The sequence below is a fragment of the Fundulus heteroclitus genome, unplaced genomic scaffold, assembly GCF_011125445.2.
Source record: "Fundulus heteroclitus isolate FHET01 unplaced genomic scaffold, MU-UCD_Fhet_4.1 scaffold_797, whole genome shotgun sequence".
Lineage (NCBI taxonomy): Eukaryota > Metazoa > Chordata > Actinopteri > Cyprinodontiformes > Fundulidae > Fundulus > Fundulus heteroclitus.
The window spans coordinates 1-16,057 of NW_023397249.1; the positions used below are offsets into that span (position 1 = coordinate 1).

Sequence of the window (16,057 nt, forward strand, 5' to 3'; positions counted from 1 at the left end):
GATTAAATGTGAGACACCTATAAGGTTAGGCATTTGCCTGTGATTGGATGAAATCCCTTCAGAAAGTGCTGATCTGATTAATTTGCTACTTCTCTCCAAAGTGAGGAGGTAATTGAAGATGGTCTGTTCATCTGGGTATAAGCCAAAATCCTACCCAGATGTTCCCCTAATCAGCCAGGTTTTACAGGGAGCGTAAAGGGGAGAAAAATTATTCTTCTCACTGAATCTTCATTTTTTTTCCCCCTCTTACTCAACGCTCCGCTGCGCAGCTCATCACCAGGGGTGCGTTCGCTGAAGAGGCTTTCCAAATCTCTTGCCGCGGCACAGATGTGAAAACCCACTGGTTTTGCTCGCAGGTGAAAGCGGGTCTTGTAATGAAATTTTCCGAATATTTAAAGTCAACCCATTCGGCAATTATCTCCAACACTTTTTTTTTTTTTTTTTTTACTGCTTTCATTCATTGGGGTCATTAGAGGCCATGAGATTAACCCACCAGCCACGGGCGAGAGGAACTCAACACTTTCTGGTACCTTTAAGAGTGACAATATTTAATTAGCTGATAAAAAATGATTTGTGCTAAGGCTCAGATTCAGAAGCTGAATATGAAGTAGCCCAAAAAAATAGACTCACTAAATTATAGTGCCAGCATATTGCAACATTTTAGATTTAGTTTTAAAAAGATGTCAAAGTTATTTTTTTTTAACAAAGATTCACCCTCAATTGCCTTATTAAAAGGTGTGCACATTTTGTTTAATCCACCATTTTATAGGAATCCACATGTGGCTTCATATTTTTTCGAAGCCTCTTTTGCAGCCATCACATCCAAGTATTCTTGGATAGGGTATGTCTCTACAAGCTTAGGCAAGGCAAGTTTATTTCCAAAACACTTTTCAGTAACAAGACCATTGAAAGTGCTTAGTATGCACATTGTGGAGTGTTCCTGTTCTTCTCTTCTGATCCTCTAATGTTGGGTCAAGTTGGGCGGGAAGCGACCGTACAGGGAAATGTTTTTTAAGCTTTGCTGCAGTCCTTCCCGAGTTCCCGCTGCAGTACAACATTCTCTGAGCATGCCGCTGCCACCACCTTACTTAATATCAGTGGTTACAGCCAGGTTTTCCTCCAGACGTGACACAAAAACTTGATTCTTCAGGTCAGACCTAAGATACTTTTTTGCTGAAATCAGCTGTGATGCCTTGTGCATTGAACAGAGAGGTGGTTTCCATCAGACCTCTCTACTATAAAGGCCTGATTGGTGGAGTATGTTAGCAATGGTTAATCCACATGGTTCCATCTCCATAAGGAGCGAGAACATCACATGTTTACCTTATGGACAATTGGCTTCAGTGACACCTCTCTGACCAGGGTCTCTCTTCTTCCCTGTTTGCTCAGTTTTATCAGGTCTGTGGAGGTTCCTAATGGTTACAAACTTCTGCAGCCAACAAATGTTGGAGACCACATCACCGCTGACCGTGATCAATGCGCACTAAATGTTTTAGTGTCCTTACCCAGATTTGTCCTTGAGCACAATCCAGTCACAGAGGTCTACAGTTTGTATTTTCTTCTTTGCTTGCTTTCTGCTCTGATACGGACTGTCACCTGGGCAAGCTTCTTTAGCCAAGTGTTTCATGACAAATCATTTTCAGTAAACTGATTTTTTTCACATGTGGACTCCAGTAAAGCTGCAGGCAAAATTGTTAGTAAGTGTATAAACGGTATTATTTGCGGTCATGGATTTGCAGTTCCTTGCATAAGTTTTGTTACGCTTTGAACTTCTCCACATGTTGTCGTGTAAAAATGACATACTTCAGAGCAGTTTATTTGGATTTTATGTGATAGATCAACACAAAATAGTGCATAATGGTCAACAGAAGTAGAATAGAGTGATTTTCAATTCAATTACATTCAATTACATTTTATTTATATAGCGCCAATTCATGAAACATGTCATCTCAAGGCACTTTACAAAATTAAAATCAATCAGATTATACACATTGGGTCAGATTATACAGATAGGTCAAACATTTCTTATATAAGGGTACTAGTTGCTTGCATCAAAGTCTTGACAAGCAGCATTCACTCCTGGGGAAGCGTAGAGCTACAGGGAGAGTCGTCTGCATTGTCCATGGCTTTGCAGCAATCCCTCATACTGAGCAAGCATGAAGCGACAGTGGGAAGAAAAACCACCCATTAACGGGAAGGAAAACCTCCAGCAGAACCAGGCTCAGTATCAACGGTCATCTGCCTCGACCGACTGGGGTTACAGAAGACAGAGCAGAGACACAACAAGAGAGACAAAAAAGCACAGAAGCACACATTGATCCAGTAATCTGTTCTACATTAGATGGTAATAGTGGGTGATCTGTCTTCCCTGGATGATGTCACAGCTAACAGAACGCCAGACCAGCTGTACCTACTATGAAGAAAAAGAGAGAGAAAGCTGAAATGACGACAAGCAATGCAAAATTGAAGAACAGTAGAACTCAGTAGAGTGAGGAAAAATAGGCCCTGATGTCCTCCAGTAGCCTAAGCCTATAGCAGCATAAGTATAGAGGTAGCTCAGGGTAACATGAGCCACTATAACTATAAGCTTTGTCAAAAAGGAAAGTTTTAAGATTATTCTTAAAAGTAGATAGGGTGTCTGCCTCACGGACCAAAACTCGGAGTTGGTTCCACAGGTGAGGAGCCTGATAGCTAAAGGATCTGCCTCCCATTCTACTTTTAGAAACTCTAGGAACCACCAGCAGACCTGCAGTCTGAGAGCGAAGTGCTCTGTTAGGAACATACGGGGTAATCAGAGCTCTGATATATGATGGAGCTTGATTATTAAGGGCTTTATATGTTAGAAGAAGAATTTCAAATTCTATTATTGATTTAACAGGAAGCCAGTGAAGGGAAGCTAAAATTGGAGAAATATGATCCCTCTTGTTGATTTTCATCAGAACTCTTGCAGCAGCATTTTGGATCAGCTGAAGACTTTGAACTGCATTTTGTGGACTTCCTGAAAGTAAAGAATTACAATAGTCCAGCCTTGAAGTAACAAATGCATGGACTAGTTTTTAAGCATCACCCCTGGACAGAATGTTTTCATTTAAACAAGAAAAGCCCTAAAGGTTTTGCATTTAATTGTTAAGAGCCTTTTACTCTTGTACCTCTAAATTAAATCAATTTGACAATAAAAAGAGTGTGATAAGCTGCAAAACTACCAAGACTTAGGGTCCAGCTAAATTGATCAAGTTGGCAAGCGGAAAATTTGTTTGCAAAACAGCCAAAATGATCACGGTAACATGGTTTACTGCAGTTTACAACAAACCGTGAAGGGGAGGGAAGAAGGTGCTTTGAGACCAAAATTTTACTTTTTAGCCTACATGTAAGATGTAATGCGTAGCTAAAAATCAAGCACTTTGAACAAAACATCCACAACATGAAACATGGTGGCGACAGCATCATGGTGTTTTTTTCTTAAGAAGGGTCGAGGTAGTGACAGAACAATCCTCCAATTAAGTCAAAACCTAGTTGGTAGATTCTCCTTTCAAGCAGGAGAAAAGACCCGAAACAAACAGATATTGAATGAAAATCTTAGTCCTCTTATTTTTATTTATAAAAAAATGTGGAGATCGTGTATCCTTTTCCTTACCCTTCAAAGTCAAAATCTGTGGGGGGCTGCTGCATGTCCTCTGGGGGTGTTGGAGGCCTTTCATGCCTCAGAGGCGTTTGGCAGGCCTTTGCTGTTAAAAACAGCTGAGCTTTAAAGCTGAATGAACAGCGGGTAGGAGAAAAGTCTTGAAAGCTTTCTGACCCAGATCCAAGTTAATTTGCCAAGTAATACTTAGAGCTGATTAAAGTGACCTCTCCCTGCAGCGTGGCACCCAGAACTTCATAATTATTCTGTCTGGGATTGATCAGACACTCTATTACTAAAACAGAGAGGAGGAGGGAGAGGATGTCAAAGCTCATTTTTCATGAATGATTTCCTCTTTATACTCAGATACACTAAATACCAGGTCTTTGTGATACTTTTAGATCACATTTGCTTTTCTCTGACAATGTGCTTGGGATCTGCTTTTAAAATGATACAATTTGACTCAGATTGGACTGACTTCCCTGATCCACATCCTTTTTTTGTATTACTTTTTTTACGCTTGTCCATACAGCCATTTTATGATTTCTGTTCACTTATTTACTAGATGAATGAAAAATTGTTTTGGATAACGGTTATGGTTATTTTTACACTTTATTTTGAGTCCAATTCAATTTTGTGTGAGTAACCCTGCAGTGTCCTGCAGTGTCCACAGTGGGGCGCTATTCTATAACTCTTCACATCTGATTAAAGCGAAACAGAGTCGCTTTATTAATTAGTAGTATAGAGACTTATTGAATTGTTTCAACGGGGATTTGCTGCAGCTTGGCAAATAACTAAGAAAAGGTTGGAAGGAAAGATTAGCTCACGGTCCTGTGGAGGCACTGGTGTGGGGAAACATTTTGTCTTGTTCCTCAACATTTTTAGGTATTACTTAATTTTTCTGTGAACAATACAGGAGCCTTTCTTGAAATTTGTATAAAATGTAAAATACTCATTAAAAATAATAAGACAGTGATGTAGTCAGACATGCACATGCACCATAATAAGGAAAATGTTTTCTTTTCAGATCAAACTAACTCTATGATGAGATCAGTCTTACCTGTGTAGATTCAAAAAAAACATGCAGATTATTTAATTTTATGGGGAAAAGCTAGTCAAGCAGAAACCAATCTTCAGAATATCAAGAACAAATGAACCTGGTGATTGACGCCTATCAGATTGGAAATGGTCACAAAGCCAGTTCTAAGGCTTCAATGCTCCAGTCAACCACAATGAGAGCCACTTTCCACAAAAGGAGGAAACGTGGACAAGGAGTGAACCTTCAAGGTGTGGCTGGCGTAACAGAATTATTCCAAAAGCTTGTCCACAACTAATCCAGGACGTCAAAAAACTTCAACCTCGAGAGGCCTCACCTGCCTCAGGTAAAGTTGGAGTTTGTGTTACAACAACAAAAAGAAGACTGGGGGAGAAAAAAAGGTATCTTGGAAGTCAGAGCTGGCTAAAAGCAACAGAAAGGCCTGTGTCACATTTCACCCAAAAAAGAATAACGCACTAATGACCTGTGAGAAAATATTACCTGGACTGACAAGATATGAGAGGAACTCTTCTTGAGCGTGTCTGTCCCGTTGCATTTGATGGAAAACCGAGACAGCATTGCAGAAGCATGCCGTACGGTCACACATGGTGGTGGTGGTTTACTGCTTCAGGACCTGATTATTTTTGCCATAATTGATGGGATTCTGCTTTCGCCCACAAAATCCCAAAGGATGAATGCTGCTCTTAATTTATTTTATTTTCATCTTTTGTCTGGCCATGCCAGTGGTATTGAACACTTATTTAATACACAAAGGAAATGTGTGATCAACTACGCAAACAGTCCAGCTAACGACACACAAGCTAACACGGAAAATAACATTTTATTGAAATATAGTGTTAAACAAATGCACAGAGTTTACCTGTGGGGACCAATTTGTTGTTCAGATACTGTTATGATGAACTTCTAAGATCTAAAATTTAGAAAATTCGTCCATCTGTGGGAAAACTGTACCAATATTTTAAAACCTTTAAATGACATCCAGCACGTTATTTTGCCTCTGTGGTAATTCACTGTGTCTTCTTATGAGGCATCCAGTTACCTCAGACGTCAGAAAACTAGTGCATTAAGCTACTGTTGCGTCACTGACCAGGATAGCTACCTAGCAGTGAATTTTTCATCTATTTATTCATTCTTAACAGAAAGCATCATGCTCTGAAACAAAAGTTCAATTGTACTATTCGTTGCAATTAATTTAATGTGATGAAGCCCTTCAGTCTTTGAAATAAACGTTTCATTTGTCAAACATGAAACTAAGTACTTCTTGTTTGTGTGGCAGCCAAATTGGATTTTAAAGGAGCTGTAAATAATACGGACACCTAGTGGTTAGAATCAGTACAGCAGCTTGCAATCACAACAATCTAATATACCATTTTTAAACAATGTGAAACCCTTCTGAATTTTTACTTCCATAAGATAGGTCTACAATGTTGTATTGTGTTCTATTTCTGGTCCGCTTCTCTTACTGGCTTCCATGTTAGCAGGCTGTGGCTCTTTTGCCAAGATAAAATACCAAATGCTGTGTTCTGTGTTAGGAACCCTGGGAACTCTCATATGACTGGCTCAGGAACCAGGAAGTAAACATGGGCTACACTCTGTACCGAAGTAGTTCTGGACCATACTTCTAGGTCTGAAAGGAGGAAAACATGACTAAGACATTGCTGATGGAGACGACCGACTGTTTATAAAGAATGTTACTTTCATCCCAAGTGACAAATGAGAATGATTTAGGAAGTTTTTACTGTAATTATCTTACTTATAGCTCCTTTAAAGTTGGGGTTTGCTGTTGTTCCAACCATCCAAGTTGACGTTCCAACTTCAGAGTGCTTTTCGGTCGATTTCTGCAACTTGGGACTCGGAGATTACAGCCTCCAAAGACAAATGGGATTCCCCAATAATAATCTGTCTTCTGATAATCAATGTGAGAAATAGAATCCTATTGGTCAGTCTCACCCAAGATTAAAATTTAAGAAGGAAGAACAAGAACCCACAACAAACAACAATGACTGTTGTTTTTAAAAGTAATTTAAGAGGTATAATCATAATACAGTGGGAAATTATAGGTTCAAATATATAAGCAACATGGCAGAATTTGTATATTACTCCCATTAATGAGTGCATGTAAACTCCTAATGAGTTAAAAAGTTTATCAAAATAAACTAAACCCTGACCCAAGAACAGCCTTGTAGGACACCTACCAAACAGCAAAAGAAAAGAGAATTGATCCTATCAACATAAGCACATTGCTTTATGTTTTGATTGACCAGAAGCAAAACTTTTACATTCACCTTATTTCTATAATCATTGATGCACGGTATGATGTTGGTTGAGCATATTTTAAACCAGTTCAATTCAATTCAATTTTATTTATATAGCGCCAATTCATGAAACATGTCATCTCATGGCACTTACAAAGTGAAGTTCAATCAATTATACAGATGGGTCAGATTATACAGATTGGTCAAAAATGTCCTATCAAAGTCTTGACAAGCAGCATTTACTCCTGAAGAAGGAGTAATTTAAGAAAATAAGAATAATACAAATAATGTTTGTATTTTTATCATCTCCAAGTGAAGATTATGCTTCGTATGAAAGTCTGCCTTTAAGCGATTTACTTACTAGGTCTATCTGGCTATCAAAACAGGGGGGCGGAGTCATTAAATATTTGCCATCAGGTGTAAATCCAGGTGTTTCACAGCCCCTATAAACATTAACTGTTTTCAGCATCACAATAATTTAACATGCTGGTTCTACACTTTTGGAACCCTATTAAATATTTTCCTTCATAGTCCCACAGAGGGGAAATTTGTCTCCGCATGTAAACCCATCCCTTGGGGAGCAGTGGATTGCCTACACTGAGTGGCGCCCGGGGAGCAATCTGGGGCTAAGGATCTTGCTCAGGGACCCATGGTGGCAGTGAGTGGGGACTAAATAGCGTTTATTGTTACCAGCTGAAGCTGGAACGCACATGGTTATGTCTAAGCTGGCTCGCCATACTGGCTGATGTATGTTGGCGCTGTCATTTTTGCGCCACTTAATAAAACACCTGCTTCCATATATTAAGCATGCAGTAGCGCTAATTAAACGGCAGGCGGCACTGTTACTCCTGTTCACTACAACAGACCTTGCTGGTAAGGATATGATTAATGACCAAAGCGGCTTTCCATATTTTATTTAACACCTGGCGCCTCGACAATTAAATCCGGTTAATTACTGGGAGTAATAACAAATCTACTAATTTAAAGGTGGGCCGTGCTGCTTGGTTGTGCGATAACATTTGCTCTCTGTTTTAAACTACCCAAACACCATGTTGCCCCAGCAGCATAATGAACCTCCGCCGTTGCGTGAAGTGCAACGTGGCAACCTAAAAAGTGGGTCAGCGGCGATAAGAAATCCAGGGCCGTGCAGCAGGACTCGTGTTTCCCCAGCAGTCGGCCCGCAGCGGGTACAATTGATCAGACTGGGTGTGAGTGGCTGCTCTTCATGCGGCCAATGGCTGCGCACCGGATGCGAGATATCCGCTGCAACAACAAGCACTCTGTTCCCCCCCCCGCCTCTCTCGCTCTTCAGCACGGCCCAAATCCCGACCTCCTCTCCGGAAAGCGAGCGAGAGAGAGAGAGAGAGCGCGAGGGAGGGAGAGAAAAAAAAAACACGAGAAAAAAATAATAATAAGTTGCAACCCCTCAGAGTGTCGGGTAAACCACGCCGAGAAAACTAACTTGTGGGCCGCAAGTTTCTTTGTTAAACAGGAGTCGCGCGGAGTTTTTTTTTTTCTTGCTCCGACCGATGTTTGCAGTGCCTCGTGCTCTTACGCAGAACATGGGATTTACGTCCGATTCACGCCGCGGCGCGTCGGGGAGATGAGCGACGCTCGGAAACTTTCTCAATGGATTTTGCAGAGCACGGCTTTCCCGACTGAGCTTGTCGGAGTGGGGAAGAAACTCGGGACTCGTTTTACCTGAACTGGAGCAGGGGTGTCGAAAGCACGGTGAGTGTGCGCCTCTTATTATTACACGCGCATAGACTCAAGCCGTTGTTTTGTTTTTGTTTTGTTTATTTGTGTTTTTTCTACAATACGCACTTGTTGGCTGCGTAAACGTCTTTACGCCATTTTCTGTGAGTCGCAAGTGGGTTTCTAATGAAATAGTGTTTAAATCTTAAAAATCTTTAGAATAGGCGATTTTTTTTGATCACTTCATTCAAAATTTGTTTGATTTTACTAAAGTAATACATTCTTTACTTCTTTGCCTGCGTGCTGGTGTCTGGTGGAGAAATTAAAATCACATTCAAAGCTGGCTCATAATTTTTGACTCAGAGACGCAGAGGTTTGCTTCAGTATTTATTTATTTTTTCTTTACACAACTTCAAAACCTTTTCTAGAGGGGTTTTATGTGACTGGTCAAAACAAAGTGGCATTGCAGTGCATTTTTGTGAAGTGGAGATGGCTTTATCTAAGCGTGAGTATAAGATCCAACTAGATGCCACATTTAAAGACTGAAATGTTCGCCCATATTTAGGTGCTGTCGTACTGGAACACAAGCCTTTGCCGCGGTTTCGAGTCTTTTTGCAGCTTCTTGCATGTCTTCCGACATGAATGCCGCCACATCCATCTCCCCATCAACTATAAAGGCTGCCTTCTCTGTCCCTGCTGGACATAAGCATCCCCACAGCACCATGCTGCCACCGCTGTGGTGCGTGCAGGGAGATGTACAGTGTTTCTCGTGCATAGTGTTTTGCACGTAGGCCCGGAACCTTTAGATGTCGTCACGTGTGTTGTCCGCATGGCGAACGGCAAACTTTATATGTCACTTCAACCGGTTTTCTTATAGCCACACACGTCGTCTTCTCAATAGACTCTCCCACCTGAGCGGAGGATCTCTGCAGCGCCTCCATAATTGCCACGTGCCTCTTGGCCGCTATCGCTGGTTAATGCGCTCTACGAGAGGTCATGTCTCGGTAGGTTTGTCGTTGTGGCATTCTCTTTCTGTTTCAGGTGACGGACCGAACGGAGGTCTGTGAGAGGATCGACGTTTTGGATATTGTTTTATAATCCTAACCCTGCTGTAAAACCTCTCTACGGCTTTCTCTCTGACCTGTCTGCTGGGTTCCTTGGTCTTCATGAGGCCGGTTGTTCACTTACGTCCTCCAACGAACCTCTGAGGCCTCAGCAGAGCAGCTGGATTTACAGTGAGATTAAACTACCAACTGTTGGACTCCCTCTACTGATGCAGTGATTTCCAAAGGCAAATGCCTGCGCTGGATTTTATTCGGGTATATCACTGTATTAGGGGGCTATCTAAAAATCCAAAAAAAAGGATACAAAAACGTCTGCGATGTGCTGTATGTCATACCTCACTTTTCACATTTTCACCCCAGTGAATATTTACTGAGCAAATCCTGATGCTGTACGCTACTTCTTTTTTTTTTCTTTAAATTTTTTTACAACGCCACCACCCCCTTCTTTCCGTCCCGCTCACTGCGGCCAACATGGCCCTCACTCGTAGAGCCCAGGGTAAAACGAGGGGCCAACCCTCTGACAGCCTTCAATCTGAGCATGCCTGCAAACCCGCAGTTGCTCGTTGTTTGCACATTTGCACTCTTACTTTTTTTTTTTTTTTCTGCCGTCTTTGCCCCCACACATTTGTAAGGACGATATGTGTGGGGGCACTTTTTTTTTTTTTTGGTTGATCGGGAGTAAGGCTGCACAATATAACACAAACATCTGGACATCACAGTATCAATTGTTGCTTTTTGAGCTAATACTAATAGGCAGTTTTACTAATAGGCAGTTTTCTAATACTTCAAATACTTTAAAATACTAAGCGAATAGCCCTTTTTTGCTAATCTACGCTTTTTACCCAAGCTCATAGCTGGTTAATTAATTAGGTTGCCGGCCTGAAGCTTGCTGCTTTACAGTCATGCTATTAATAGCTGACAGACTTTAGTTTTAAACAGCGTTACCTCAGTAAAATTCACAGATGGCAAATTTGTTTGTTTACACTCCATGGTGGTCAGTAAGCCATGTTTCCATCCAGTTGTCATGCAAATTTTGAGCAAACGTTTAAAATGTTGCGAAAAAAGAAAATCTACTGGTTTTGGAGTGACTTTACCAGGATGGGCAAAGTGTCATTTTGTCAGAAGTTGATATGACGCGTGGCTGTAATAAACAGGAAGTAGCATGGACCACATGTCTAGAAAAAGAGAGGGAGGTTTTCTGGAATGTGTCGCTGTCGGGCCGGTTGTGATTGTTCAGTCATGTCAAGTAGTATCCGCGATGTTAAATGCTGTCCGGAGACGTAGAGAAAGAAATGCAGTTTTATGTGCCTTATGGGAATATCCAGGAAGATGCCGACAGCGGGAACAGCTGATCAGTCATGTGAGGTAAATGTGTTTCTAAGGCTATACGATGAGACTATATCGTTGATATTGAGATGGTCTATGTTGCGTTCTAATTATACTTTTATGTATTCCAGTAGGTTATTTTTCAGCTGTTTCTCATATTTATCTAAAGCTGTTTGTTAAAAAAAATGTGCCTGTGAGACATTGGGGGTAAAGCTTTGATTCATGGATAGCTTTTTATAATTACTGTCTGAAAATAAAACATGTCGAGACGCATATTGTGTATCATCATTTAGCCTAAAAATATTGAGATATTTTCTTTTTTTCCATATCGCCCGGCCCTGTGTGCTTCCATCTCTCGTTCTGCACATTAACTCTTTTTCTAAAAAGACAAAAACCACCTCAAGCAAGCTTAAAAAAAACGTCTTGCTAAATTGAAGAAGCCATTTTGAATTTTACCATTTCCATCCACCTTTTCTAAAGCGCTACTTCAAAATGTGCATGAAAAACGTTGATGGAAACACAGCTAATGTTATGTAAATCATTGCAGCCAAAGGCTGTAGGCTAGGTGGACCTGCACCACTATATGTTCCATACAGACAACGAAATCTCCAATCATTCTGGCTCTACATTGGGGGCCTAATTTAAAAGGACTGTGGAAGCTGTACGCCCAAACATTTTAGCAGCTTTCAAACCAAAGTACTGTAAAGTACCCAAGTGTCAAGGACTTGAGATTCATGAAGGAGGGACTAATCCATGTAACATGGTTCACATCGTTCACAAAGGGACTGATATCAGAGCTCTCGAACTCTGATACGAACTTCCATACTCTAATGTGTAAAAAAAAAAAAGAAAAATGTAGCTACTAAGTCTGTTGTGTATGTGTGTCATGCTATTTGTGTGTATCCTAAGCCGGTGTGTGCCTCAAAGGTAATGGTCACCATGCCAAAATGTGGTGACGATTAAAGATTATGGAAGGAATCAGAGATTGTTGGATGGATCCTTTAGCTAAAAAAGTTTTCAAAGTACTGTAATGAAAAAGGTGGACATCATCATTGCACTATTCTGCTACATCACTATTGCTTGGTTTCCTAATATTGTGCAGCACTAAACAAAAATATCACGTGTCATATGTCTTAAGACTTGCCTTGCCAAAATGGATGTTAAACGCTGAGTGGAAAAATTAATATATAAACATTTTACACCCCAAGTGAATTATTTGTACAAATTGATCAAGTGTTCATCTCTATAATTTATCAGAACACCTAATTACCCTGAAAAATAGACTTATATGCGACAATCAATAAATTACATTTTATTTCTAAAGCTACAGTCACAACAACCACAGATTGATTAAAGTGCTGTACAGAATTTACAGAAGTAAGTGGGCACAAAAGGAAGAGGACTAGGACTGAATGTGACCCGTTGGTGCAACAGTAAGGGAAAAAAATATATATAACCAGAGCCCAGACAGAAGCCAAGAAACTCAGGGGGAACCCTGGTGGATACGCGGAATGATGTCTTTCCTCCCATTTGGTCGAGCCCAGTCCCTTTTCTGCTCACTGTGGGCTGTTTTTGCTGCAGATCTTATCTCGTCACTCATCTTCTTGACAACATAGCCATGCAAAAAATGTGGTGGAAAGGGGTCGGCTGCTGCTGGCATTCTTTTCTCATTTGTATATTGTCACCAGTGAACAAGTTGGTCCTCGACTCTCACTAAAATATCACACTTTCAGTCCTATCAGAAGCACTGAGGATGGCTTCTTGTGTTGGAACAGACTAATGTTATCTCAATGGACAGTTTAGTGTGCCAAAATGACTCTTCACCCTGGCTAATATTTAGAGTGTGTATTTGATGAGTCAGAATTAGTTTCAGCTTTCTGAGGTCGAGTCTTTCTTCTGACTTATATCATTCTTGAGTATGACTTCCTCCAGAGCTCCATAAAACCGTGTGAAAAACCTGAACTTTGATCAACAGCCTTTCCAGACTTCAAGAGGGGAAAAAATTGATCCTGTTTCGTTTTAGGTGAGAAATCAAACGGCTTTTTGTGCAGTTTTTTCTTTTTTTCTTTTACAAAACGAAACAAGGTTGAGGGTGAGTATTTTCTAAGGCTCGATCAGAGAGGAAGTGGATTTTCTTCTCTTTGGCAATGGCTATTCAACGCTGTCGCTGGTGCAGAGAAACAGGAAGTTTTGAACAAACAGCCTTCAGGGAAGCAACTGCATTTAGATGCGATATTGCTCCTAAAACATAAAGCCCGGCTGTGGAACTTGCTATGGCCCAGAGCAAACCAACTTCCCTGTTTCTGAGTGCACACAAAAGAGCCTCTGTAGCTGGTGGCTCTGGAGACTCCCCTCTCCTATCAGAGTCTGAATCTGGTGGTCCAAATGACTGGTGCCTCTTGGCTTTGGGTTGTTGGATCAACTGTGTAATCAAACAGGTCCATCTATCCTCCCAACACTGACCCGTGTGTAGGGCTTATTTCCATAGCGGTGCTTGCATGGATATCTGTTATTATTTGCATGGCATCATTTGCATGCTCGTCTCGAGCGGATAAAAACTTTCCGTCTCTCCAACAGGACTTCAGATGTGTCGCCAGCCAGCAAGAGAGGCCCTTCAGTCCCGAGATGGATTCCAGAAGTCAGAACGACAGCGACGGAGGAGGAGGACATCGTGGGGGGTTGCCGCCGTCGACTGGATCGGCAAGCATGGCGCATGACGAAGGGAGAACCCAACCGACCATAGACGGTCCGTCAGATCTCGGGCCGAACTGCCAGTTACGGCCACACACTCCGCCAGTGTTATCTCTGGATCAGATAAGAATAAGCTGTGGTAGTAACGAGTACACAGATGGGCCTTCAGCTACTCAAAGGTCTCCAGCCACCCAGCAACGGAAGACTGATGCGGTTACGTCAACAGAGTCAAGGACAGATGGAAAGGAGGAGACAGAGGAAGAGAGGTCTAATAACCTTCGCAACCTGCATTCAGTGACTCAGCATGGAAGGGCGAATACGCCGCTCTCTTCGAGAGAGGGTGTGTCTCAGTCCTCCAGCATAGAGGGCTCCCAGAGCAGCATCAGGACCCGTGCGGGGAGCGGTTCTACAGGTGCGAAGCTCCTCGGCAGCCCGGCGAACAGCAGCGAGATAATCACGAACCAGCCGAAGCGCTCCGAGCTGAAGTCGGAGGAGCTGAAACCCCTGAACGAAGAGTACAGGGACGTGGCGGCCGTGCCAGGCAGCGGAACGCCTTCGAAAAGGGACAAACACTCGAACAAGTGCGAGTCCTGCGCTCGCTGCAGGTGCCCGGAGTGCGCTCGGCGGAGGACGCTTCCGTCCTGTTGGATGTGCGGCCAGCGCTGCCTGTGCTCCCCGCACACCGCCGTGGAGTACGGGACCTGCGTCTGCTGCATCAAGGGCCTGTTCTACCACTGCTCCAGCGACGACGAGGACACCTGCGCCGACAAGCCCTTCTCGTGCTCCCAGTCGCGCTGCTGCATACGCTGGATGACCATCTCGCTCTTCTCCTTGTTCTGCCCCTGTCTGTTGTGCTACCTCCCGGCTAAAGGGTGCCTGGCCATGTTGCAGTGCTGCTATGACTGTGCCGCGCGGCCCGGCTGTCGATGCGAGAACCCAACCCCGACACGCTACCAGGACGCCAGCACGCCAACGTAGGCCAGGCTGTAATGGGACACACGTTGACCGACGCGCAATCGGTTGCCATCTAAAAACGTTGCGGCGGTTGTCTTTGCTTCCACCCGACATGTCAAGAACGGCTTTGATCTGTGAACTTGCGATGCAGATTGAGAGGAAATGTTACCGGTAAAGGCACTGGAGGTGCATTTACTCACTCTAGCGTTAGGAGATTCACTTGAATGGTCAACCAAAATAAGCACTCCACGTTTCAAGGTATGGCGTCTTATTTAACTACTGTTAAATAGAAAGAAAAAAAAAATCTTCACTCAAGTGCCGTGATATTTGCTAATACAGTCCAAGCAGGTAGCCTCTTTTGACGTTTTTTTAACATTTGATACAAATGATATTCTAAATGCAAACTTCTGTTACTAACTGTATGTAACGTAGTCATGGAAAGGGCATGTACGATAGAAAATGACAGATGTTTTATTTTTGCGTGTTGCTACTTCAGCTGTGAAAAAAAGTTCCCTGCCATGACAGAGGACCCTTGATAAGTCTGCATCTATGTGGATCCGTCAGCTTCCGTTCCTACAAAGCTTCTACATTCACTGGAATCTCTGTCAATCATGTTTTTTAGGTAATTTACAACAGAAAGGTCTTAATCCTGATCCTACCTGTAAATTGTACAGTTGACCTTAAATGACAAATGTATTTTCTAATTCCAAAATGGCCTAGTGTAAAGTTAAGAGGATATATTTATTTGAAGGTTTTAATATTTTATGATGACAAATATTTATTTTGAGAAAACATTGTTAAAGGCGTTAGCCTCCTCCGGGGGGCAGATTCGACACGAATGGCTCACTATGGATTAGAAGATGAATATATTAACGTATGAAAATAAAAAAAAAGCCTTAAAGTCTAACAGAGGATTGTTGTTTTTATTACTTGATTGTACTGGAAAGCTGTTGTTATGAAAAAAGTGAAACACTGCAAATGTAAATTTTATGCCTCTTTTTTTCACTTCTCGTTTTCTGGACCGATGCCGTTTTTAAACGAGGAACCTGACGTCACCGCTCTGGCATTTGGTCACCACCATAAAACCCACTTTGTGTTGCTTACTTAACCTAAAAAAAGAGGGAGCAAAGACAACTCGACGCCTGCTTTTTGATCTCGATGAAAACCTCTCGTCTCTGTAAAGTTGTACGGGAATGACATCACATCATCGTTCGTCTTAAGAAACCCACGCTCTGCACCTGGATTTTTTTTTTTTTTTGTTCTTGAAAAAGTTCCAGGTTCATTTCAACCACTTCGCATTTTCTATTTCTTTTATCGTCACCATATTTTTTTTTTCTTCCTCCCTTTTATTCGAAGTTTGGTTTGGCAATTCCTGTTTCGGATGTCCCTGCGGGCG

At 42.0% G+C, this 16,057-nt stretch overlaps 1 protein-coding gene across 1 annotated transcript; it reads left to right on the top strand.

The window, feature by feature from the left end:
- Positions 1 to 8,290: 8,290 nt before the first annotated feature.
- On the top strand, positions 8,291 to 15,568 carry LOC118562026 (protein sprouty homolog 2-like). The gene is made up of 2 exons (XM_036134320.1): positions 8,291 to 8,662; positions 13,594 to 15,568. Exon 2 carries the CDS (start codon positions 13,642 to 13,644, stop codon positions 14,683 to 14,685), a length of 1,044 nt encoding a protein of 347 aa, XP_035990213.1. The 5' UTR covers positions 8,291 to 8,662; positions 13,594 to 13,641; the 3' UTR covers positions 14,686 to 15,568.
- Positions 15,569 to 16,057: the final 489 nt, after the last annotated feature.

Excerpts from the sequence above, each read along its gene's own strand:
- LOC118562026 (XM_036134320.1), top strand. The coding sequence starts at position 13,642 with ATGGATTCCAGAAGTCAGAACGACAGCGACGGAGGAGGAGGACATCGT.